Genomic DNA, 27985 nt, shown 5'->3' with positions numbered 1-27985 from the left:
AGGTACGCCTACGCGGCTTCCTTCCGTGCCGCACCCGTACATAAAACAAATCAGAAAAGGGGAAAGCGGGTCGGAAGGGGAGAAAAGTAAGCGCCGCGCACCGCAATCGGAACGGAAACCCCCCGCGCCGCACGCCGAATCCGTCGCCGGAATCCATCGACCGATCCGCCGGCCGGCCGACGGGAGAAGGGAAGCAGCGGAGATGGTGAGCGCCTTCTTCCTCTTCTGCGGGTGCGTGGAGCAGGCCAACGTGGCGGTGGTGGAGAAGTGGGGCCGCTTCCTCCGCCTCGCCGAGCCGGGCCTCCACTTCTTCAACCCCTTCGCCGGCGAGCTCGTCGCCGGGACCCTCTCCACCCGCGTCCAGTCGCTCGACGTAAAGGTCGAGACCAAGACCAAGGTTCGCCTCCTTCCTCCCTGCCACGTCACGATTGCTCTGCTCTGCTCTGTTCCCCCTGGATTGATGGTAGTCTTCCTAGATCGATCGCCGTTGTCACTCGCCGGCGCTAGATTCGCGATTACTACTGACCGCTGGAAGAGAGGCAGACGCGATTGCTTCTGCTGGGATGCTACTAGGAATTAATTGGTCCTGGTTACCCAACTCTCTGCAGCGTTGGGAAGGTTGTTGCCATGAGTTGAAACACCCCTGGCCAAGGCATCCCGGTAGTATTGGCAGAGAAATTATGTGTCTGGTCCGGTAGAGCGACCCTATCAATAATGTCATGGTACTAGTTTCTACTTCAGTAGACACATAATAATGCATATGTGGTTGCGGGTTGTTGCAGTCCCCATGTAATCTAGTGGGGAAATTTGTTTTGCCGTTCCAGACCAGTTCTGGGTTGTCCTTTGGGAGGTGCTTGGTAGTTCAAATCATTGTCGTGTTACAATGCGATTGCAGCACGCAGGGATGCTAGCTATGGCCGCTCAAGTATCTCTGAATGTGAAAAAATAGAGTAGTGTTACGTCTTGGGATGATGTTAATATTGGCTGAGAAATTATGTGTGACAGTGGGAGAACATTGCTTGCACAACGTTGGGTTATCTGCAATTCAATTGGGTTTATAGCTGGAGCAAACCTTCCTTTTTATCTATTTTTTCTTCTGATGGCAGATGTTTGGAAACTTGGCCATAATAACCCAATCGTTCACACATTCAGAGTTTCTGACCATATGATGGATAAGCTATGGTAGTTAAAAATCAAAGGGAAATATGTGTCATTGAAGGGCCATTGTCATAACATCGATGGCTTTGCTTGATTCTGTACTTGCTGAAACAATCGATTATCTCTTTTTCCCCTGCAGGATAATGTGTTTGTTCAGCTGATCTGTACAATTCAATACCGGGTTGTTAAGGAGAATGCAGATGATGCATTCTATGAGTTGCAGAATCCCCAACAGCAAATTCAGTCCTACGTCTTTGATGGTAAATATTAATATCTTGCTGTGCCGTTTATACTGTTTCTTCAAAGCCTAAGCTGGTGGCTGGTGTTCTTTTCCTGGAAAATAGTGGTTCGAGCCATAGTTCCAAGAATGGAGCTGGACAGTCTTTTTGAGCAAAAGAATGATGTTGCAAAGGCTGTACTTGAGGAGCTTGAAAAGGTAACTCCATTAACCTATTTTTCTTGTTACATGTATTACATACTGCCATGGCACATTGTTTCATGTATTTAAATCATTCTGCTGGATTGGTCAGCAATTTATTTTATTCAGTTTTCTTTGCCCCAATGTGTACCATTACACTGGATTTTGGTCAAACATGCTATTCTGATGCCCACAGATGTTACTACATTTTTGTGAAAATTGGATTTATGGTTCACTTAATACCACTAAAATAGTTCAGTTCAACTTATGTCACTGCTCAGACAAGTACATGGTTATCAAATTATAAGCAGCATATTTGTTTCTTCCTTGGATGATTGGTTTTAATTTCTGAGATAACCATATTCTTGTCTGATTTGTACAATGCTATCTGCTGTTTACCCTTATTGTTATTGCTGGTGGGTAATGCCTGTTTGTCCCCTAAAAGAACTGTTTCCCTCTGCAGTATCCACTATGCTTTGTTGTTTCTTCTTATTACACCATCTCTTGAGAAAGTGATCCTGTGTTATGTACATCATCTTCTTGGATGGCTCTGCTGAGTACTGCTTTTTTCTGTCTTGCATGGAAACTTGTTAACTTGATGAATCCTACCTCTGTTTGTCCAGGTGATGTCAGATTATGGTTACAGCATTGAGCACATTCTCATGGTTGACATCATCCCTGATGCTGCTGTCCGCAGAGCAATGAACGACATAAATGCAGGTATAATGCTGTTTTGAGCAGTAGTGTATGTGTATCCAGAGTCCTGTTTTCAGGTTGTACAGCCTGGGAAATGTTTATTACATGCTGGATTGTCTTCAAAACTTATCTCAGTTCTTACCCAACTCTTAAATTGCTGTCTTCTCTTCTCATGCTTCATATGGTTGTTCTCTAATAGAGTACACTTGTTTAGGCTCTAAGCAGTTCTGTTTATATGCATGTGTGCTCACTTTAGCCTGTCAACCCTTGTCACAGCCCAACGGCTCCAGCTTGCGAGTGTCTACAAAGGAGAAGCGGAGAAGATCCATCTGGTGAAGAAGGCGGAAGGGGAGGCCGAGGCTAAGTACCTGTCAGGTGTCGGCATCGCCAAGCAGCGGCAGGCTATCACGGACGGCCTGCGGGAGAACATCCTCAACTTCTCGCATTCGGTGTCGGGCACGAGCGCCAAGGAGGTGATGGACCTGATCATGGTCACCCAGTACTTCGACACCATCAAGGAGCTCGGGGACAACTCGAAGACCACCACAGTGTTCATCCCCCATGGCCCGGGCCACGTCAAGGACATCGGCGACCAGATCCGCACCGGCATGATGGAGGCGTCGAGCAGCGGCCTGTAGGCCGTGGCTGTCTGCCACGTGTATGGTTTGGTTGGATGGGTTTTCTGCGTGAGGCGGGGAGAGTCGATCTGTTTATATATATTGTTAGAATTATAGTAGACTACTTATTTATTTGTTTTTAGTGTGTAATAATACAGGCGCAGGGACTTGGTTGTGCATGAAGATTGTCGAATTCTGGTATTATATAATCATAAAATGGGAAACATTTTGTGTTAGATTTTACATTGGGTTTACTTGTTTGAGATGTGATGGGAACTATTCCGCTCCAATTTATTTGAAGTTCTAGCTTTGCACTAATTTCGCCAACGCTTTGGGGCCATGGCATGGCGACTCGCCGCTCCTGGGTCAAGAGTTGTACTTCCTCCGTTCTGGAATACTCATCGCGGAAATGGATGTATCTAGATGTATTTTAGTTCTAGATACATTCATTTCTGCGACGAGTAATTTGGAACGGAGGGAGTAGCTGCCAGGAGCGGTGCGGACTCCACTGTGCATGACAAATGGTAGTTGTTCTATATCAGGCGTCAGATAGATGAGGAAACAGGACACTCCCACGTCGACCTAAATGGACTGGAAGTGTTGTGGCCCATTTACGTTGTTCTAATTTTTGTGCAAAAATATATATTAACTAAATAAAAAATATCTGGAAAATATATTTATAAAAAATATACTATTAAAATAAATTTGATGTATAAAAAAGACTTCAGAAAAAACATATGTTTTGAAAATGTTCACTTTATGTCTAAACAAATATTCACATTATATTTAAAAAATGTTCAACATGTATTTAAGAAGCGTTCACCATATATATAAAGAAATGTTCAGTTTGTGTTTACAAAATGTTAACCGTATATATAAAAAAATGTTTTGCATATATTTTAGAAAATGTTCATCATATATTAAAGAAATGTTCAGAATACATTAAAAATAGTTTACCTTATTTTGAAAAAAAATTATGTATAGAAAATAGTAGATTTATAAATGAAAAGAAAAAGCAAACAAAAAAGATAAAGAAAAGAAAAACGAGCAAAAAAAAGTGAAGACAAGAAACTGAAAAAACCCATTCATGGAACCTTCTAGAATCCTCATAATACCAGCTGGGGGAGTATCTTGACAAAAACGGATGGGGAGTACCTAAACAAAACCAGAACAAAAAAACTGCAAACAGAAAAAAACACGCAACGAACAAAGCAGTACCAAACCTGTTACTGGGCCTACCCAGTTAATTATGAGGTCGCCTGCGGGCGTCAAATAGGGATTCGCCGACTGATAAGTCCCGTCAAATAGGTGTCACATTCGGTTCGCGCTTGGAAGCTGAATGAGAACCAGTTAGCTGCGGAGGTTCTCCGCCTTCGAATGAAAGGCAAGCATGAAGAAGCTGGCCAGCTTTCGGTAAGTGCTGCAGCTGCTGTTGCTGTGTGTTGACTGTTGACAGGATTTCTTCTTCTTTATGCAAGAGCAAGATCACATGACCTCTTAACTGATGTTTGTTCATTTTCAGAGAGCATATCAGAGAGGAATGGAGGCTGTGCTGGGGGACCAAGACACTTCTGCTGATGAGCCTAGGCATGAGAAGGGAAGGACCTCAATCAGGTTAGTCTATGTTACGCCAGAGTTCATTTGCTTTACCTATTATTAGTTAATATGATTTTCCGGTATGCATGTTAAGTGAGGCTTTCTCCTGTTTGTATCCCCTGCGGTGCGGTTGAAACAAATTCAGTCTCTTTGCTGGTCAAAATTCTTATAGCATCTAAGTTCCGTTGCTTTGTGTATTTGTTTAAACCAGTGCCGGTCGTACTTGGCAGTTGCCACTGAAGTGAAGCGAGCCCATGTATACAAGGCACCTGACATACCCTTAGTTTTGTCATTTTGAAATAAGTACAGTAGTACACAACAGATGTTAAATTTGAAGACGGCTCATGTACTGCTATGTGCAGATATTGTTATATCTCATTGCTTTATTACTATATATGCTCCTATAGTTTATCTGTTTGCTTAACATCCTATTGGCTACTTTTTTCTAACTGCACGCATACGATAAAACATATTGCAGCTGAGCAGAGGAAAGGGGAAGAAGATGCTGACCTGCATGCTGCAAATATGATTGTTCGGAACAAACATTACAACGTGTCTAGAAGTCTAGATGCGTCGAGGATGAGTATGATGATTTGGGTGATGCTCCCAGAAGGAAGAGTAAAGATACAGGTGAGGAGGAGAAGAGCACCCATAGGCACATCTTAACCCAGAAAGAGCGCTGTTTGTACTGTTTCGAGAACCCATCCAGGCCAAAGCATTTGGTTGTTGCTGTAGGAAACTTCACTTACCTGATGCTGCCTCAGTTTGAGCCTGTTGTTCCAGGGCACTGTCTTATTCTTCCGTTGCAGGTATTTCGCGCCATGCTTCAATGAGAACCGAGTCACAGCTGATCTGAATTCCAATCATTTTTACTGATTCTTTGATTTTTGTGGTTGCAGCACGAGCTGCAACTAGAGCAACTGACAGCGGGGTTTGGGAGGAGATTCGCAACTTCAAAAAGTGTCTCCTGAAGATGTTCGCGCAGCAGGACAAGGACGTGGTCTTCCTGGAGACCGTTGTAGGCTCAGGGCCGGTCCTGAGATTTTAGGAGCCCGGGGCGAAACTAAATTTTGGGGCCCTTAATAATAAATCAATACATGTATATATAAAAAATATTTTTGGTGAATACTTGATATTTGTGTTATTGTGATCTTATAAGTATCCCTATATATATAGAAAATATATGAATGTCGTTATCAAAAGACATCTTTGGAAATACGAAGGCATGTTAATTATCAAGGTTACTAGAACGATGGAGCATAGTTATATGGTTTCAGGTATAGAAGGTTCGAAGACAATGACTCCATGAATAGTGCTAAAAGAAATTTGATCAAAAAGCATAGTTGTTCTTGGACTGCTTAATGGTAAGATTATTATTCTATAAATAGCAGTGTCCAAGAAATTAAGATTAGAGGAGCAAATAAATAAAAATGATATGCAAAATATTCTTCATAGATTAGAAATCAAATCTGCAACCGTGCAAAGTTACTCCTACTAGTTGTGCAAATTTATTGTGCCATCCTATAATTCAACCCAAAACTACTCGTCACGATTTGCATCCAGAACATCATCCTGTTCTTAATCTATTTGAGATCTACACCCTAAAATCCTTGTTCCCAAACTGTAGAAGCATATCGGTCAGTGATACGTACAGCGGAAGACATTGACCTGACAGACAACGCTCAGATCCACAAACTACACGCCGTGCGCCGCCGGCTCCGACGCTCAGCCATGTATCTTTGGGTCTCCTTCTCGAGCAAGCGTTAGGTTAACTGTGGCGATCTCATAGCTAGGCGAAAAGGGCAGCGCGCGCTAGTGGAATGTGCCCTGGCTCCTAGCCCCCGATCCTGACCGGCGGTCCAGCTTTATTTAAGGGGATTAGACGCTCCAGATAAATCAACGTAGCTATTACTTCTTGGGCTAGGTGGAGCGATCCAGTACAGGCCCAACTACCTTGGGCATTCAGCGATCGGAGAGGAATGAAAGCACTACGTGCGCTCGGCTGCATTTTCTCCAAAAAAAAACGTGCGCTTGGCTGCACTGTGTGCGTACGCTACAGGCTATACGTACGTACCTGGGAAGGGGCCCCTTGATCGTGGGGGCCCGGGGCGGTCGCCCCTCCTGCCCCCCCCCTCAGTAGGCTTGGCCAAGCAACGGAGGCATTGCATGATCGAATGCATCCCTGTCCCCTGCGAAGTTTCACACAAAGCGCCCATGTACCTCAAAAAGGTAGGTTAGTGTGTACTGCTGTCTGCATGACCAGAGCCATTCGTTGTCCTGTCTCCTGTGCTTGAGGTTCTAATGAAAGCCGTTCTGTTTTCTTCAGGCGATCGATGAAGCCGAAGAAGAATGGTCCCAGCATGAGGCGAAGAAGCTCATCCCGACGAGCGGTGACCTACGGCAAGTCATTCCGGAGAACTTCGCCTACTTCCATGTGGAGTTTGGGCTGGACCGTGGGTTTGTCCACGTGATAGACGATGAGAGCAAATTCAGCACTGGTTTTGGACTGGATGTTATCAGAGGGGTGCTCCTCTTGCCAGCGCAGGGCATGGACCGATGTCCAAGGCGTGTGCCCATGGATGACCAGAAGCGAGCCGTCGCCGGCTTCGTGAAGGACTGGGGGCCAGTCGACTGGACAAAGCAACTCGACTAGATGTAAATAATTTCAGGAGCAGTTGGAAGATACAGAAAGTAACAGTTTTGTAGGAAAAATTGCGCTGTTGTTCTACATCTTGTATTTGTGTCTATGTTTTTTTTTTTTTTTTTTGCAAAAGTTGATAGTTTCACAGGATACGGTTGTGAGAATTTGATGATTCTGTTAGGCTTCTAGTTGAAAGCAAATATCTGATATTGAGCCCGTATGTATGTCACCGTTGATCATCATCGATGATCAAACTATATGAATGAAATAAAAAGGAGATGGGATTTTCCATAGCAGTTGATGATGTGGTATCTGGAATCCATGCCATCCCGGTCATACAAATGCTCAGCTGCTGATTCCAAGTGGCTTACTTTCATCCAGGCTCTAATTTACATTTTAAGAATACTAGGTATATGCCCGTACGTTGCACCAGGTGTTGAATTTTTTTTGATGCGACAGGGAGCATACGGGCACACATCATGATGCCAATAAAATAACAAAAAGAAGATTATGTTTTAGTTATGAAGCATAGAACTTTTGACAAGTTTGTCCTGAGATATACTAAAGCCAAATAGTATCACAGAGGGAAATCAAATTATCTGAACGACATGATGTTATTTCCCAAAAGAAGTTAGCTTTACATTTAAATTTATAATTTCCAATTGGTCCTCTTTATATGTAAATAAAAAGGTGGGAGTCAATATTACAATACACTTACCAAACATGTTTCTCTACGAAGAATTATCACCAAGAATCACCTGCCAATAATAAAAACTGAGAGCAAACCTGCAAAATAACAAATTGTTAACAGTACCTTCAATAATATAAATCTCACTGTTCTTGCACACCCTTGAGAGCATACCATTTTTTCCCTTCAGACTATACTCTCGTCTATGAACAGAAAAAGAAAACAATAGAAACTAAATTCAACTCTGCAGAATAACACAAAGCATCATTAACAGTTTAGTAATATAATTACTATTTTTTTGCACACCATGTGAATGGAGACACACCATACCATCCTTGTTACCTTCTGACTGCACTTCTATTTGTGAGAATTCGAGTAAGTAGATGGCAATTTAGCAAAGGAGCTCACTTACCAGTTTGTATAGCGCATGTAGAAGCTGATCCGCCTGTTTCTAATACGTAAATGCAAGGAGCTCAGCTCGGCGGGTGCGACGGACATGGCGAACGGAGCGCGGAGGCAACGGCGGCCGTGGCGCAGCGTCACCGGGAGGACGGCCTTGAGGTGCTTTACACTGGTGAGCCCGTCCCGGCTGCCGGCGTTTCGCCGACGTATATAGGTTCTCTTCCATGACTGATGAACATGCCCACAAAGGATCGGCCAGAGAGAGAAGAAAGAGATATATGCGCACAAATGATTGGCCAGAGAGATAGAAGAAAGAGATATATGCAGGATCGGTCAGAGATAGAAGAAAGAGATATATGCAGCAGCCTAGAGATTCATTTTCATTAACGCTAGGTAAAACATGGTGATAGATGAAAGGAAATGATTGAAAGAAGGAAGGAGATTGATCACCGTTTGATTGAAAGAAGGAAGGAGATTGATCACGTCATGAATGAATTGATTGCCATGCATGAATTGATTGCGTTTGGATTGATTGTGCTTGGTTACCTTATGTGAATTATTTGTTTACCAAAGATAGAGGAGGGAGAAAAGAAAATCGGTAGGAAGAAAACCGGTGGAGAGAAAACCAGTGGAGGGAGAAAAGAAAATCGCTCGAGGGGAGGGGGAGTCGTACACAGGGTTGGACGAAGAGGGGGGAACGTAAGAGGGGAAACGGAACACTCCGTTTCTTTTAGGTAGTAGAGATAGTCCGATAGGTTTTTCTTCTGGCGTGTTTTGTCCTGAAAATGCAGACATTTCATAGAAAAAAGATTAAAAAATACAGTCCGTAGAATTTTTCTTCCATGGTGTTTTTTCTTGAAAATGCAGACATTCATAAAAGGAAAAAGTTCACATTCTTGAGGTTTTGCAAAGAGTAAAGCAGGCACTCTACCATCTGAGCTACATCCCCTTACATTGTGCCAATAATTAACAGCCCATATTAATTTTTTGACAACACGTGTCATAATTTTTTTTCCGCAATGAAAAGCATCCTTTATTAACCAAAGTGCACCTCCTAACACCCCTCCCATTTCAGATTCAAATTCAACACCACTTCTTACATTCCACCCATCTTCTTCAATGATCATTGTCGTGGCCATCTCAAACTCATCATGTTCTTTCTCCTCCTCCGACTATGAGTTGTCAAAAAATTCTTTGACAAATCTCCTCTGTGTGAATTGCATCACAAATAAAAAAATATTAAAAGAAAAGGTGAACAGAAAAAGGGCATTGTGTTTTTTTTTTGCGGGGAAGGGCATTGTGTTTGAACTCATTTCCACAATTATTCTAGTTTCTTTAATAGGTGGAATTACTATGGGTTAACGAGGTGGAGGCGGCAACTATGCGTGACACGACAAACTTTTTTTGAGGGAAAGCATGACATGACAGATGGGAAAATGCAATTTGGCACTTCCCGCGCCCGATTTAGCTCTTTTCATATGCAGTGCCCACGTTGCTTTCGATACGTTCTAAGCAGACCCACCCATAGTTCGTCTCTCCCATCACTGGTTTTGGGAACCTTCTAGAAAGTTCCCGCTGGTTAGCTTGGGCTGTCTTATTTTTTCTGTTTTTTCAGGCTTGATTTTTTTCCTTTTCCTTTTTGGTTTTCTTATTGTTTTGTTCCTTATTTTATCAAATTCATGAACGTTTTCAAGCCACAAACCTTTTTCAAATTCGTGAATGTTTTATAAATCCATGATGAGTATTACTTCCTCGAGTGAAATTCCGCATCAATTATTCCTTGTCACAAGTATTAATTGTACGAATAATTCCATGATGAGTTAAATAAATAATAATCATGTTGAATAAATATTGAAAGCCACATAAATATCCAACACTCTCGTGTGTGTGTGCGCGCGCGCTAATTTATAATAATTTTAAATTTTGTACTAACCAATACCAATAAATTTTCCTTCGTTATTTCTTCCAAACTTTTTTTGCAAACACATACCACTTCGTCAATTATTATTTTTATACTGTAATATATTAATTCAAACCTTGATGTTTATCATGCAAATATTTCAACAATATTACAAATTTCTACATTCACATTCGAACATAACATATGTTCCAAATGAAGTGCCACTTCAAACATCCCTCCCATTTCAGATTCAAATTCAACACCACTTCTTACATTCCACCCATCCTCTTCAACGATCGTCGTTGTGGGCATCTCAAACTCATCATTCTCTTTCTCCTCCTCCACATATGAGTCGTAAACAATTCTGAGACAAATCTCCTCTATGTCAATTGCATCACAAATAAAAAAAATTAAAAAGAAAACGCGAAAGAAAAATGGCATTGCGTTTGAACTCATTTCCATAATTTTTCTAGTTTCATTAATAGGTGTAATTACTATGGGTTAAAGAGCTGGAGGTGGCCACTGTGCATGACATGAAAACTATTTTTAGGGAAAGCATGGCATGACAGATAGGCAAATGCTATTTGGTGCTTCAGGCGCCCGATCTAGCTCCTATAGTACACAACACCCATGTTGCTTTTGCTGCGTCCTAAGCAGGCCCACCCATAGTTCGCCTCTCCCATCACTGCTTCTAGAAGGTTCCCATCAGTTTTCTTGGTCAGGTTTCTTTTTTGGTTTTTTCAGGCTTGGTTTTTTTGCTTTTACTTTTACTTTTATATTTTTTTTCTTTCATTTTTATTTTTTCCTTTCATGATTTTTTTTATGAATATTTTGGATTGCTTATCACATGTGACATGTGGTAAATTCATGGACTTTTTCAAGCCATAGACCTTTTCAATTTCGTGAACGGTTTATAAATCCGCGGGCTTTTTTCTAACATCATACACTTTTTTCTATTTTATAAAACTCAGTGAACCATTTTTAACTCATAGTTTTTTTGAAATCCATGAAAATTTTCAAAATCCATGAACTTTTCCAAATTCATGAACTTTTTCAAATCCACGACAGATTTTAAATCACTGACTATTTCAGACCACAATTTTTTTAAATCCATGAGTTTTTCCGTGAAATTTTTTCAGACCGTGAACTTTTCAAATCCGTGATTTTTTAGATTTCCTGAACTCTTTTAGAATCTATGATATTTTTCAGATATTTGAACATTTTTCAAATCCACAAATTTTTTGAAGCTCGCGAGCTTTTTTTTCAAAGTAGTAAATTTATTTAAATATGAAAAATATTATATATTATTATTCTTGAAAAAGTAAATGCTCAAATAGTCAATGGATGACCGGTCAACCATGCACAGATAGAACCAAGCGTTGTGCAAGTGAACGAAGCGGCATGCGCTATGCGAGCGAACTAAGCGAGAAGCCAGGGATTGGCTGGTTTGTAGGGCCAGCTCAACCGAGCGGCTGCATGTGCGCCAGTGTGTGAACTGGCCCCTGCGCGTCGATTAGGAGCTCGATGCGAGAGGTAATGTAGGAGTCCAACAACCACCGAATATGCCAGGATCTTATTGCCGGGAACTCCTATTTGCCACATTCTGCGGCAAATAGACGTCTATTCGCACAGGGGGCGCCCCGACTGCGCCGGCCCATTCGAGTTGAACTGTGCCGGTCGAAAAATGCACAAAAACATAATGGAGCTTTCTAGGCTTCAAACGCAGACCTGCTGCTTGTGCACGAATCCGAATAACCAGTCCACCTACTTCGTGATGTTGACATAAGAAGCAGAGCAAGTCTAAAGAACTAAATTTAGCGGCGTAAACTGAACATTACTTAAAAAATTGCAAACATTGTTTCAAATTTTGAACACTTTAAGTTACGAATAACTCTTAACAAACGCGAACAATCATAGAAATTTCTCATCAACTTTTGGAATTATGAAGAAATATTCAAATTCCTGAACAGGTTTGGAAAATGTGAGCGGTATTCGAATTTGTAAACAAAACTAGGAAAATGGAGCATCGTTAAAAATCTGAACAATTTATTTAAAACTCGAACATTTTTTTAATTTTTAGAACATGTTTTGGAAACGTGAACATTTTTTGGATTTGTGAACAAAATTTGAAAACAGGGAACAAATTTAAATTCAGAGCAAGAAAATTAACCTGAGAACAATTCAAAAATCCTTAAAATACTGAACATGGGAAAATGTTTTATATAGGTGAACAAAATTTCTAAATCTTAGAACATTTTCGAGAATGTGAAAGTTTTATGAATTAGTGAACAAAATTTGAAAACAGGGACAGCTTTCGAAATCTAGAACAAAATTATGAAACTGAGAACAATTAGGAAATCCCGAATTCTGAAATAGGAACATTTTGAGAACTCCCGAACAAAAATCATAAAAGCGATCAATTTTTGAAAGGAGGAACATTTTTTTCAAATCCCAAAAAGTTAAAAATAGGAACAAATTTTGGAAGTAGGAACATTTTCTGAAACTCCAAAACAAAATTCAAAATGCAAATATAATTTGAAATCATGAACATTTCTTTAAAATTGGAAAAATTTCTGAAACTCCCGAACAAAATTTTGAACACATGAACATTTTTTGAAAAAGAGTTTTTTTATTTCATGCACAAGTCTTTTCAGAAAACATGGATTTCTTGAAAATTCTGCAACTTTTGGAAAAGATAAAAAAATTAAAAAATAATAAAGCAAAAAGAAACGGAAACAGGAATCCGAAAAGGAAAAAAGAAACAGAAAAATAAAAATGAAAATAAATTACAAAACAAAAACCTAGTTCAGGAATCTTACGGATTTTCCACTTTCTGAATATATAACTTTAAGAAATGAACTGGAGCAAGGGACAAGGAATAGAAACTTGATGTGCCTGCTGGGAAGGCAATTAAAAAGGAATAGATGGTCCGCTGTCCCCCTTAGTCCTTTGAATGATTCATTTTTCTTTTGATGTGCAATGACATGACTAATGCCGACACATTTCCACTGTAGGTTTTATATTTCACTAATCATGTCAAGTTTCCCCTTAATTGGAGTAACTACTTAAGGAATCTGTTAACCGGTTCATGGTTCCTGTAGCAAGAAAGAAGACAAATCTAAATTTCTTAATGAAGGGGGGAATGTATATTGCCGTATTTAAGATTTTAATTATTGATGCAGTTTATCAATAGGATCTATTGACAATCTCTTATGCATGCCTTCGGTGGTATACTCCATACATGTTGAAGCTCTTAAGCCTCTTGTTTGCCACATTGTTGTTTAGGTATCAAAAGCCTTATCTTTTGAAGGTATTGGCTTATATTTTTGCATGAGTAATTATGTGCAAAATAATAAAGCATCACTGTCTTGACCTTCAACATTGTTTGTATCATTGGTAGCTACCCATGAATCTACTATGAAGGTGTTGAATGTCAACTGGTAGGAGCAGACATCACCTATGAGTTTACGTGAGGGGGCAAAATATTTGAAACTACAGTGATTCTATGTTAAAAAAATGCTTTGTCACAACTTCACATTCTACCCCGAGGTCTCTGCTGAGGAGTTTCATGGCGCCATTGCTCTGATCACGAACTACCTGGAGGGACGTGGATGGCGCATCAACTACACATCCCGTTGTGGTATGGGTACTGCTCTGGTTCAGTTTATAACTGCCTGTTCGCGTGATACTGCTGTCAGTCTTAGTCCGTTTCAGATTGGGGACTCTGTTCTTAGAATTAGCAAACAGGATAGAGGTCTTAATTACCGCAGCATAACCTTCACTCATGATGTTTGGATCTTACTCATGAACTATCCATTAGAATGTTGGGATGTTGGGGTGATTAGCCGCACTATTTCTCCATATGGTCGCTTTTTGATCTGGAACAAAGATCCAAGGGACAAATCAAGGGTTATTGTTAAACTCAGGGTCATGAATGTTGACACTATTCCAGTTAGCTTAGTAGTTCTGAGGAATCTTGATGATGTTGGCTATGGTGATTCATGGACTTGCCCAACTTATATTCTGTCGAGGGATCTGATTGGTCAGCAAGGGGGTGATGAGGATCCATTGCCACCTGATGGTGGAAATCCTCACCCCCTTCCTCATGTTCATGGAGGTTTCTGGCATGATGAGGTTTTAGGGAATATACCTATGGATCAGGTTGTTATTAATCCTCATAATGAGAACCTTGGTGCACCTTATGAGGATGTTCATGTTGTCCATAATGATAATGTGAACCATGCTGCTGATCACCTGGCTGCTGCTACTGAACCTATTACTGTTGATCATGTTGAGGCACCTGTTTTGGAGGAAGTAAGGGCACCTGTCCAGATACACTCCAGTACACTCTATGTTGAACCTCATGAGACACTTGGGCCTGATTAAATCCCAATTAATCATGTTTCTTCACAGCCCAGCTCTCAGAAAGTTCCAAGTCCTGTGTTTATCCCCAAGAACTGCAGCATGAACTACAATGACATACCATCCACTAGCAGTTCCCAGCCTATGCAGACAAGCAACATTGCTGTTGAGGGTGCTACTGAGCACATTAATGTTCTTCAGGAACTTATTGGTAACCTGGTGACAAATGCTCAGGACATCATCCCCAAACTTGGTGGCAGCCAGATTGTCAATGCTTCCTGCAATGTGGTTGATGTTGTGGGCACAAATGGTAACAACAAAAGATGTTATCTGCAGATCCAAACCATCCAGAATGAGCCACCTAAGAATGCCAGCTCTGTCAGCATTGAGGAGATCACATGCCAGGAGTTTACTGAAGTCCAGAAACCTTCTAACAGGTAGAAAAAGAAGAAGATCATTGATGACTCTTTCTGCAGGAGGAGCAACAGGATTGCCAAGCTCACCAGGGGCTTCAAAGACCAGGCTGCTGCAGATAATGCCATCAATAATGATGTTAAGGCTGTTCATAGTACCAAACAGGGCCCTAAGAAACTGAAGAAAGATATATCTGTTAACCTGGGACCTCAATTTGATGTTGTGATTATTAATAAGCAGGCACCTCCACCACCTGAATTTCCTATGAAGACCCTACAGGCTATTGGCACAGGTCCATGTAAGATGGCACCTCAGGATGTGTCTCCTAGTGCTCTGATGATTAGGATCTCCTACTATGATGTGGGCTTTGGTGGCTCCCCTAACTGCCATCTTGTTATGATTTCCATGCTTTTTGCTTGCTCTACCATGTCATTTGGATGCCTGCGTGCATCATCTATCAGTTTGGTGTGTAATAATTATTACTTGTGCTACCTATGTTATTGGAGACTGCCTGTCAGATGCTTATGCTGTTATAAATGCTTGTTCAGCCTGGTTATCTCCTATCTGTCAATGTTCCAACAAGTATTATACAGTGATATTTCTTATACCTCTGACACTTGCTGCAATAGCAAGACTCACAGATCCTGTAGGAGTACATATTATGCTATTCATAATATGTCACAATATTACTACCTATACATTTGCCATGAATAGAAGTTGGAATATCCTTAATTGGAATGTTAGAGGTATAAACTCCACAAGTAGGTGGAATGACATTAGAAAGAAAATTGAGGAAAGTGCTTGCTGTATTATGACTTTTCAAGAAACCAAGAGAGATACTTTTGACAATGCTTATATCAAGAATTTTTGCCCCAAGAGGTTCAACCAATTTTGTTTTTCACCTTCTATTGGCAACTCTGGAGGTTTGATTACTATTTGGAATGGCAACTTAATGAAGGGCAAAGTGATATCCCAAACTACTATCAGATCACCATTGAGTTTACATCTAATCTAGATAATACCTGCTGGTATCTCACTAATGTTTATGGACCTAACAGCTCTGAAGGTAAACAGGAATTTACTGATTGGCTTATAGGTCTGAATATGAACCAGTCTAAGTTATGGATGATTCTGGGTGATTTTAATTTCATAAGAAGTCCTGACAATAGAAACAACCTGGTGGTGATCCTGCTAGTATGATGACTTTTAATAATATCATTGTCAATCTGGATCTGGTTGAAATCCCACTCAAAGGAAGAGCCTTCACATGGAGCAATAAACAAGATCAACCTCTATTGGAAAAGTTAGACTAGATTTTTACCAGCTCCCAGTGGACTACTGCCCATCCATCTACTATGGCTATTCCATTAGCTAAAATTTCTTCTGACCATGTACCTATCAAAATCCAGATTGACAGTAATATTCCCAGAAGCCAGATATTCAGATTTGAAGAGTACTGGACTGAATTCAGTGGTTTTATTGAAACTGTGGAGAAACATTGGTTGAATTCCACTCATTTCTCTGATTCTGCTAAAAATTTAAACTCCAAGTTTAAAGCTATCAGAAGAGGTTTGAAATCATGGAGCAAGCAATACTCCCAGCTGAACAAAATCATTGATAATTGTTGTTTCTATGTGAAATTATTTGATGGCATTGAGGATCAAAGACCACTAGCTAGGGTGGAAAAGAATTTCAGGAAATTGCTCATCAAACATACAAACAAGTTGCTGGAGGCTAAGAGAATTTATTGGAGAATCAGGGAAAACATCAGATGGGCAAACCTTGGTGATGAAAACACCAAATTCTTTCATGCTATTGCTACTTATGTATTTAGGCACAACTACATCACATATCTTATGACTATGGATGGACAACAAGTATTTGATCATGATCATAAAGCTGCTATACTATGGGCTTCTTTTAAAGATAGGATTGGTACTGAAACAACCTGCACACAAAACTTTGACATATCCCATCTTTCTATGGAGGAGGATCTTTATGATCTAGACATGCCCTTCACTAATGATGAAATTGATGATATCATCAATAAAATGCCCAATGACAAATCTCCTGGACTTGATGGTTTTAATGGCCTGTTTATGAAGAAATGCTGGCACATAATCAAGCAGTACTTCTACAAATTCATCAATGATTTCTACAATGAATTTGTTTCCCTTGCTCCTGTTAACATTGCATACATAACTTTGATACCCAAGAATGACAATCATGAAACCCTGATGATTATAGGCCCATCTCCCTTGTAAGTATGCCTATCAAAATTCTTACTAAACTCCTTGCTAATAGAGTGCAGCAGATTATTATATCTAGAATTAGCAAGAATCAATATGGGTTTATTAAGACATGGAATATTTAGGATTGCCTTGCATGGAGTTTTGAATACATACATATGTGCCACAAATCCAAGAAAGAAATCATTATTTTTAAGATTGACTTTGTTAAGGCTTTTGATAAAGTGAACTACAAGGCTATCTCACTACTAGGAAAAGGGCTATAGATAGGATTGATACTAATGGCGCACCAGGGAAGCAGTGCGCCACTACTATATACTAATGGTGCACCTGTTGGTGATGCGCCATTAGTGTGGAAGACACTTATGGCGCACCAGAAACAGGGTGCGCCACTAGTATTAAAAAATTTTCTTCCATTTTCCATACATACTAATGGCGCATCAGGTAGAAAATGCGCCATTACTAGTTCTAACTAGTAATGGCGCACCTGGTAGAGAGTGCGCCATTACTGTAATTTTTTCTTATTTTTTTTTGCAAAACTACTAATGGCGTACCGTTTCACAGTGCGCCAACTAGTAATGGCGCACTATTAGACTGTGCGCCATTAGTATATATATTTATATTTTTTACTTTTTTGCAAAACTTCTAATGGCGCACCACCTGCCGGTGCGCCATTAGTAACCAGGGTTACTAATGACGCATTTCCTTGTGGTGCGCCATTAGTAACCTGGGACCCCAACAAGATATTTTGGACAGCCCCACACCTACCCACTCACTTTCCCCACTTCATTCCCTCCACCTCCTCCAAGATTTTGGCTGCCTCCTCCTCCTCACCTCATTTGCACCATAGATTCATCAAAATTAAGTGGTGAAATTACCTTTTTTTGATAGGTAAGTAAGGGGAAAGCTATCTTCATGATGTAGATCTACTTTTTTTCTCCCTAGCTCGCTCCAACAACGTGCACATGCACTTTTTGTGGCCTAGCTAGATCTATGTATGTTTGTGGTGTTGCATGTGTTTGTGGTGTTGCATATATGTTTGTGTTTGAAGGTACCGGTATTTGAAATGCGATAGTTGCCAATATTTTGCCGGAATGTTTTGATTCATTTCCGTTTCGGCGAGAATTTTGGCACTATGCATTCTTTTTGGTCCTATTTTTAGGGAAGGTCATGCCAAATTTTTTCTTGATTCTAAAATATCGTTTTGCTCTACCCCGCAGGCGACCATGGTCCGCACGATGACTGAAGGCATCGTGAATAGGTTTTTGAGCTCCGCGAAGGCCGAGATGCTTCAAAAGAACAAGACGGAGATAAGATGTCCGTGTCGAAGATGCAAGCTGAAGAGCCTTATTGCGGACCCGGATTCCGGGCAGGTGCGGGACCACCTGCTCTTGCGTGGTTTCATGGATGACTATCGGTGGCAAGGTGATGAAGATGACTATGAAGTCGTCCATGGCCGGGGCCGGGCAATAAATGAGGAAGGGCAACAAGACAAGTACCACCGCGGCGAGGGCGGGCGAGAAGACGAAGAATCTCCAGGACATGATCACGACGGTGATGCTGTACACAGTCATCATGTAGAAGATGTCGTACATGATGATGAGGAAGATCAAGACGAAGGGCATGATCATGAAGATGAAGATGCCGGAGCAGACGACGATGGAGGCTGGGTGCAGGACCCTCATATTCAAGAGCTGCTTCTCAAGCAGACGGATAACGCAAGAGCTGCCGTCCGAGAGAAAGCCAAGCTGGATCAACTGGAGATAGACGCGGTTACTCCATTGTATGAAGGATGCATGCCCGAGGATACCCGCCTAAAAGTAACGCTCATGGCTCTGGAGATGAAGGTAAAACACAAAATGACCGACGCATGCTTCGACGAGAACATGTCATTCTGGCACGAACGTCTTCCCAAGGGGAACAAGTGCCCGACCAGTTTCGAGGAGGCGAAGAAAATCGTGTGTCCTCTGGATTTATCGCACGTGAAATACCATGTGTGCATGAACAATTGTATCATTTATCGGGACGAGCACGCGGAGTCTACCATATGTCCGGTGTGCGGCGTCACTCGATACAAGAAGAGGAAGAAAGCTCCTCGAAAATCGGTGTGGTACTTTCCGATCACTCCTCGTCTGCAGCGGTATTTCGCGGACCCTAAGGTAGCAAAGCTCCTGCGTTGGCACGCGGATAGGGAGGAGAAGAAGCGGGAAGATGACGGAAATGATCCGGAGATAAATAAAAAAGACAAGATGCTGAGTCACCCTAAGGATGCGAGCCAGTGGGAAGCGTTGAACTTCGAATACCCAGAATTTGGGAAGGATCCAAGGAACATCGTGCTGGGCGCGAGCAGCGATGGAGTCAATCCGTTTGGCAGCCAGAGAAGCACACATAGCACCTGGCCTGTGTTTGTGTGGATGTACAACCTTCCCCCCTGGTTGTGCATGAAGAGGAAGTACATTCACATGAGTATGCTAATTGAAGGGCCAAAACAACCAGGGAACGACATCAATCTGTATCTGGGGCTGCTGAAGGAGGAGCTAGACACGCTGTGGAAAACGCCAGCCAATACGTGGGACGCCGCAGAGAAAGAATATTTCCCTATGAGAGCCGCAATGCTCACAATGGTGCACGACTATCTCGGTTACGGATATCTCGCGGGGCAGGTAGTCCACGGATTTTCTGGATGCGTAAGGTGCATGGATGACACAACATATCGCCAGCTAGACAGAGATCCCGGGTCTTCGAAAACCGTGTTCATGGGACATCGAAGGTGGCTTCGCGACGATGACCCGTGGAGGAAACGCAAGGATCTGTTCGATGGTGAAACCGAACCCCGAAAACGCCCGTGTACGAGGAGCGGCGAGGAAATAGACGAGCTGTTGAAAAATTGGAAAGACTGCCCACTGCCGGGAAAGAAGCAAAAGGCGCCAGAGTCGGGAAAGAAGCGAAAGGCGCCAGAGCCACTGCTGAAGATATGGAAAACGAGGTCTGTTTTCTGGGACTTGCCGTACTAGAAGATCCACCGTGTGCCTCACAGCCTTGATGTCATGCATATCACGAAGAACGTGTGCGAGAGTCTGCTTGGTACCCTGCTCAGCATGCCAGAGAGGACCAAAGATGGGCCGAAAGCAAGGGCAGACTTGAAATCAATGGGCATCAGGCAGGAGCTTCACACTAATGATGATGATGATGATGAGGCGAAGCAGGACACAGAAAGTCGTCGCAAAGGAAAAAAGGCCAAGAAGACCGGAAATGACTACCCTCCCGCGTGCTTCACTCTAAGTCAGGAGGAGATCGAGCAGTTTTTCACCTGCCTCCTAGGAGTAAAACTTCCTTACGGTTACGCGGGGAAGATAAGCAGATACCTAGACCCAGCGAAGCAGAAGTTCAGCGGAATGAATTCTCACGACTGTCACGTGCTGATGACGCAGATACTTCCAGTTGCAATCCTACCTAAAGGACGTCCGTTCCACAGAAGAACTCCATTTGCGAAAAAGAAGGGCAAGAAGATTATGAACAGATAGCTAGCTAAGATCGACTGTATTTAAATCGTAGTCTTCATTTCTCGGTTGTATTTCATGGGCACTTTTTGATATCATGAATATTTTTAAATTTCATGGGCACTTTTTGAATTCATGAATATTTTTTCAAATTTGATGATATTTTTTCATATTCAATATGAAAAAATATTGAATATTCATGAGGACACTCGATCTCGATCCACCTCCCTCTCGATAGCTATCCCCCTCGCCGCCGAGCACCCCCCGCACCCTCCCACGGCCCGCTCCACCGCCGCCGCCGACCCTCCGCACCCTCTCCCGGCCCGCTCCACCACCGCCGCCGACCCCCTCCCCCGGCCCGCTCCACCGCCGCCGCTGACACCCCGCACCCTCCCCCACTTTTTGATGATATTTTTAATTAAAAATTTGATGATATTTTCAAATAACAAATTTGATGATATTTAAAAAAAATTGATGATATTTGATGATATCTTCTGTTCTAGTCCTCATGAAAATAACAAATTTGATAAAAAACAAATTATTAGATGCAACAAGAAATAATGAAAAAAAGTTACTAATGGCGCACCAGAGGAGGGTGCGCCATTGCTATCAGAAAAAAAGTTACTAATGGCGCACGAGAGGAGGGTGCGCCATCACTAACATTCCCCCCTCTAGCTGGATACCCCTTCGCCCGATCCCCCCTTCCCTCTCCCTCGCCAGATCCCCCTTCCCTCCCCCGCCACACCCGCTCCGACGACCCCCGGCCCGCTCCGACGACCCCTGCGCCCGCTCCACACCCGCTCCGGCTCCCCCGCGCCTGCTCCACACCCGCTCCGACGACCCCCGCGCCCGCTGCACACCCTAGCACCTCCCCACTTCCCCTCCCCTCGCGCTGCTTCACCCGACTAGGTCGTCCCCGTCACCGCATTGTCCTCGCGACCACCGTCGTCCCCGCACCCCACCAAGGAGTCCAGGAGCTCTGCAGTGTTATTCTACATCATCTACGGCCAGCCATTCGAGCTCGACGACTCTGCATCGTGCGGATCGAGGTCTTCTTCCACCTCCGGCCACCGCGGCCTCACTGTCGATCCGCGTCACCTCGTCAACCCCGGCCCCGCACGAGCTCGCCATCATCTCCCTCTCGGTGAGCTGCACCGGTTCCCCTCCCCCCCTTTGATTTCGTCTTCTTCTCTGTCAGTGTAGCAAGCTGTTACTAAACTCGCCACAGGGCCGACCTTGTTTTTTTAGGAGCGGATTTATACTTCTTCTAGAAAATAAACCTGAACAAAAATGATATGTGCTTAATAGCAAAATTATATATGGCAGTTGGTTAAAACTCAATTTCATGACACATTCCAGGAGATTTGTTTGCTTTTGTGTGAAACATACTAGTATGTAACTATGTGCTCATGTTAATTGCTTAGTTTATGAAAGGTTAATTATGTAACAAAGTAACTATGGCACACATAGGTAAACAGGAAATAGCATCACACTTGAGCTAGTAAAATTTGAGAAAACTCCTAGGACATCAATGACAGCAAGCAAAGACATATCTGGTGCCTCATAACAGCTAGCAACTCATATCTGTTTATTATTCTGCAAATTCAGTTTATACATTCCTTTGTTTCCAGACAAATGATTTGAAGCGATGATGATCCCAATGGCATATTATTAGTGGCTATTTGGCTATCAGAAAAGCAAGAGACACTAAGAACGATCTGTATATTGTTTGCTGAGTTTTGGAGAACATACTGTATTCACTCTAAGAAATAATTATGGAAACATCACTCATTTTTTTCATGGCCTAGCAAGCATGTAGGAGTTCTCACTTATTTTAAAAAACCGCATATAGCTCTCACTTAATCCAGTAGCTCCATGGAACTGTTAGGCATTTGTTTGTTATTGGTTGTAATTTTTTGGTCTGTGAGTGGACATAACAGTACACCGCGCTGTCCATGTAGTGAGATGAAGATGTTTGGTCAGAGAACAAGGCTATAGTGATCAATGCACATGACACATGTATCATGTATCAGTAGAGTAATTTGTACAGTCACACCAACTGCTTCACTAAATGAACACATGCTTTGCTTGTGTGTTCCTGCTGCTTGACTAATTGAACACCTGTTGTTGCTACTGTGGGACAATGTTCCTTCTTTTCTTCCTGATGTTGCTATTTCCATTGAAGTACTCACATGTGTTCTAGATGAGCTGCTGCTAGTTAGTTCCCCTTAGACTACATTGTAGATTGCATAGCATAACTCCAGAATTTTGTCATTGCACACCTGCTGCTAGTTAGTTCTGTAGATACTTAAAACACATATCACATGTCAGGTTTCATTCGGTATATTAATCCTATGAAATTATCAAAGTGGGTTGTACTATGTTGGACATAATTTTACGTTTGGACTTGGGTGAATGTAACCAGACTTATACTCTCAGATTTTTTCATAGTTGATGGTGTGAGGACATATAATGTGATAAAGTATATATGGTGTGAGGACTTATAATTTTTGTTGGGTGACCTATTAGATCTGGAATGGAAGCTCACATAAGTTGAGCTGATTTTTGTCCATATGCAAGCAGAGGACCATATGGTCTGTGGCCTTTCCATCCATATGAAAGTAGAGGCACATTGTGGTGCTAGTTTGCTGGGTTTTTTCTCCGACCATTGTGTCGTGATGAATTTGCAGGTACCCCGAGAGGCCCTTGAGTTTGCCGGAATGTCGATTAACTTCCGTTCCGGCAAATTCGGGTACTCCATATGTCCTATTTTCAGCAAAGGTTATGCTGAAATTTTCCGTGAATTTTAGCATGACTTTGCTAAAAATAGGACATATGGGGTACTTGCGACTAATGCATGGGCAGGGGTATCTTAGTACTTAGTTAAGTAGGATCAACTGCCGCGCCATTCTTGCTGCATTAAACCATAGGTGGCAATAGAGCCAAGTGATTAGTGCCAAGTGATTAGGCCCAACCTAGGGTGCCTCGGCATCGATAAACCCTAAATGATGAAAACTTAACTTGGCTGCCCCGGATGCCTCGGTGTCGATGAGAACCTAAATGATGTACGCTTAGGCTTTTAGGGTGCCTCGGCGTCGACAAACCCTAAATGATGAAAGCTTAGGCTTTTAGGGTGCCTCGGTGTCGACAAACCCTAAATGATGAGACCATGATCTTGTTCCTTGACAATAACCAACTTTTTGACCAAACTTTTTTCCTATTTAGAGCGAAACATGGCCCACAACGATGAGGCTGGTGGTTCGGGCGGCAAGCAATTCTAGGAGCTGTCCCAGGATATGTCATCATCATCATCGGACGACGAAAGTCTCCCGGCGGAGTGCGACTGGTGCCACGACAATCGAGGTCTGTGCGACATGCCTCACCTGGACGATGATCGGCGCTTCAGCATTAAGCTCGAGGAGACCTTCGAAGTTGAAACGGTACACAATGACGACAAGTGTTATTTTCATAATTAAGCATGACTTCAACTATTTCAACGTGTAATTTTCATCTTTTACAATTCGAGTATAGCTTATCCCATGCCATGCAAGACGCTATGTCTTGGAGAGGATGGATTTTGAAGACCATGAAATTTCTGAAACAAAGAAAATTCACCTAAGGACTCATCACGATGTGGACTTTGAAGTAAATCTATATAATTCTGAGAGCGTAACCCATTTTGGTTGCAAAAATTGGGAAGCATTTTGCAAGATGTATGGTTTTGATGAGGGTATGCTTATCACCATGGATCTTGGTAATCCTGACATCAACCAAGACAATATGGACATTTGGGTCCTTGTTGATACGCCTCCAGTTCTACCGCTATGTGAGTTTCTCAAACATAGTTATTAGCTAATTTATATTGTTTATTTCAAAATAGTTGACAACTTATTTCCATTGATAGCTTATTTTTATTGTTCAAAGAATGTGCGGGAGATGGTAGAAAAAACCCACTACACCGATGGCTCCGAATTAACAACTTACAAGGAGAAAAATCATCTGGTCGGATTTTGTACTGACATTGAAAATTACATTATCCACAAAAAAACTCCTCAACATTATGGTAAATACGTGCCACTAGTGCATGTGTTCAACTACGGTAACTACCATGGAGATACCCTGGTAAGATTTTTACTATTACGACATCCGTGCATCTTTTGCATACTTCTAAAACTAGTACATCATTGCTAACTATGAAGTTATTACTATGTTTTTCAACAGATAATCCCAGAGAATTGTGTGCCTCATATGATGTATCTGAAAGGTAGTGTTAATGTTTTGAACATACAGCCAGGTCATCCTACGAATCTCAACTGTCCATACCAGATTTCTAAAAGAAGTGGAGACATGAAAATCAAAGGATGGAAAAAATGTATGGACAGTCGTAAGGAGCTTCTTGGAAGCAAAAGGAAGCGAAGCACAAGAATTGGAGACATGATGTTCTCCATTCTCCATAATGGAGAGTCAGGGTCTATATTGTTTTATGCTATTTTAGCTTAAATAGGGTGTTTAGGTCCTGCCTAATACTGATGATCATGTGCTGATGAACAATTAAGTAGGGTTGGTTTGAAGACTATCAAGATGATGATCGTATGACTTGTTATGAATAACGAGTAGAAGTTGTATGATGATGATTAGTAGGACTTGTTAGGATTAGTATTACTTCCGACAAACTCGATACTCGCGGTCTTGAGACTTGTAATGTTTTATATTTGTTCGGTCTTTTGAATTCGGAGACTAATATGATGAATTGTATTCGGAGACTAATCTTCTATTGTATTCGATGAATCTGATGTTGCTGTCTATATTCTGTCTAATAATATATTTTATATTCTGTCTAATAATATATTTTATAACCTGCGCAAAAATCAGAAAAGGAAAAAAAACCAAATATTCATACTAATGGCGCATCACCACCAGGTGCGCCATTAGTATGCCAAAGGATACTAATGGCGCATCAACAGTGAATGCGCCATTAGTATGACAAAGCCATGCTTACCTATGGCCCCCCGGGAGGCACACTAATGGCGCATGCTGTTACATACTAATGGCACACTAGCTGGTACGCCATCAGTATACCAGATACTAATGGCGCACCAGTGGTGCGCCATTAGTAAAAATTACTAGTGGCGTGCTACTAATGGCGCACCGGTGATGCGCCATTAGTAGGCAAAACCGGTGCGCCATTAGTAGGCCTTTTCCTAGTAGTGTCTTATTCATGATGAAGCATCTGGGATTTAGCAACAAATGGATTAGATGGGTCTCATCTATCCTATCTACTGCTTCTACATCTGTCATCCTTAATAGTGTTCCAGGTAAATGCATACAATGTAAGTGTGGTGTAAGGCAGGGAGATCCATTTTCCCCTCTTCTATATGTTATGGTTGGAGAATTATTGCAAATCATGGTTAATGATGCTTGGAGAAATGGAACATTATCTCTACCCATTGAGACTAATTTTACTGAATGTTACCCCATCATACAATATGCTGATGACACCCTGGTTATCCTGCCTACTGATGAGGTACAAATTAGAAGTTTCATTGAGATACTTGACAATTTCTCAAAATTCACTGGGCTTGTTGTAAACTATAGTAAATCTTCCATGGTACCAATCAATATGTCTGATGATAAAGCTCAGGAGCTGGCAAATACCTTCAACTGTAAAAAAGAAGCCATGCCTTTCACATATCTTGGTCTACCAATAGGATCTACAAGACCTAAAGTTGCAGATTTGATGCCCATGGTATCAAGACTTGATCATAGACTTTCTGGTATTGCTTCCTTAATGTCATACTCTGGGAGACTTGTTCATCTCAAACCCATAGTTGCTGCTCTGCCAATTTTTGCTATGTGTTGTATCAGAGTACCTTTCTCCATATTGGACCACTTTGAAAAGTCTGGCAGGAATTTTCTTTGGTACGGTAAGGATATCAACAAAAAAGGAAATTGCCTTGTTAAATGGGATAATGTTTGCTTGCCAAAAAAGGCAGGGGGCCTGGGTGTGGTAGATCTGAGAACACAAAACAAAACTCTGCTTATTAAATTTCTTTACAAATTCTTCAACAAGCATGATATTCCCTGGGTTAACCTTATATGGAACAATTACTATGACAATGATGAGGTACCTAGTTTCCCTATCATGGTGGGATCTTTTTGGTGGAGAGATTGTTGCTCTAATTTGCAAGACTTCAAAAATATGACTATATGCTATGCTGGGAAAGGTGATACAATTAAGCTATGGTCAGATAAATGGTGTTCTCACACAATATCACAGTCAATGCCTCAACTATTTTCTTATGCAAAGAAGGCTGACACAACTCTTGCATCTGTGAGCAATATGGAGGATAGTGAATTTTATGAATTGTTCCACTTGCCTATGTCTTCTATTGCAGTACAACAGAGTATCAATCTTAGAGAGCTGATCAACAACAGAGAGAACCAGCAGCTATCAGATTCTCAGAAATTCTATTGGGGTGACACAAAGTACTCTAATAAGAGAATATACCTTGAACTAATGGGAAATCCTGTTGATGCTCCTAAACCTTATCAATGGATATGGAAATCATGCTCTTTACCCAAGCATAAATTTTTCTTCTGGCTTCTGTTACAAGACAGATTAAACACTATAGACCTACTCAACAGGAAGAATTTCTACATTGAGACTAGTAAGTGTGAATTATGTGATGATGAACCTAATGAACATCTAATGCATCTCTTTTTTAGCTGTGATTTCAGCCAAATCTTCTGGATGAACATTGGTTACCAATGGAACACTGATCATAACCTTATGGAAATGCTCTTGGAGGGAAGGAAGCAAGATACCCATGGCTTCTTTAAAGAATGTTTGATTGCTGGATGCTGGAGTCTCTAGAAACACAGAAATAACATTATTTTTGATCACAAGGTCAAGAATATGGCATATTGCAGTGCCACTTTCAAGGAGCACTTCAGCATGATTATAAAGAAGGCAAAACCTGGATTGAAAGAGGGCATGCAAAGCTGGCTAGATCATTTGTAGACATCTTATTATCCTGTACTATATCCATCATGTAAATCCATATGTAACTGTTACCCTCTTATTAATGAAAATGAGAATCACAGTGGGGGTCTTCCCCACTATTTTTTTAAAAAAAAACAACTTCACATTCTTCAGCATGAGCCCAGCATTTCTTTCGAAGTTCAAATTGCGGTGCAGACACACCGCCTTGGAAGTTCTCACAAAATCAATGCTCATGAGAGAACTCTGAATTTGTGGGTTCTCGCTTATTGTGAGAGAACTCTGAATTTCTTGGTGGCTGATGGTGGTTGATCTCACTTTTGACTGTCAATGTCTATGCATCA

The 27985-nt window shown here is 41.6% G+C and overlaps 1 protein-coding gene and 1 pseudogene across 1 annotated transcript; both read left to right on the top strand.

Moving 5' to 3' along the window:
* Positions 1-42: 42 nt before the first annotated feature.
* Positions 43-3132, top strand: LOC125520112 (hypersensitive-induced response protein 4). Its single transcript, XM_048684934.1, has 5 exons — positions 43-397; positions 1298-1418; positions 1503-1594; positions 2200-2296; positions 2549-3132. The coding sequence occupies exons 1-5, from the start codon at positions 203-205 to the stop codon at positions 2908-2910; spliced, it is 867 nt and encodes a 288-aa protein (XP_048540891.1). The 5' UTR covers positions 43-202; the 3' UTR covers positions 2911-3132.
* A 166-nt stretch (positions 3133-3298) lies between these two features.
* On the top strand, positions 3299-7138 carry LOC125518280 (annotated as a pseudogene).
* Positions 7139-27985: the final 20847 nt, after the last annotated feature.

Source organism: Triticum urartu, chromosome 7 (genome assembly GCF_003073215.2).
Source record: "Triticum urartu cultivar G1812 chromosome 7, Tu2.1, whole genome shotgun sequence".
Lineage (NCBI taxonomy): Eukaryota > Viridiplantae > Streptophyta > Magnoliopsida > Poales > Poaceae > Triticum > Triticum urartu.
This window is presented reverse-complemented; position numbering and strand designations above follow the sequence as displayed.

What these genes read in the sequence shown, in the direction of transcription:
- LOC125520112 (XM_048684934.1), top strand. Translation starts at nt 203, where the DNA reads ATGGTGAGCGCCTTCTTCCTCTTCTGCGGGTGCGTGGAGCAGGCCAAC. An exon ending in AGGTCGAGACCAAGACCAAG is followed by an intron (nt 398 to 1,297) that starts GTTCGCCTCCTT and finishes TTTCCCCTGCAG; the next exon opens with GATAATGTGTTTGTTCAGCT. An exon ending in TACTTGAGGAGCTTGAAAAG is followed by an intron (nt 1,595 to 2,199) that starts GTAACTCCATTA and finishes CTGTTTGTCCAG; the next exon opens with GTGATGTCAGATTATGGTTA.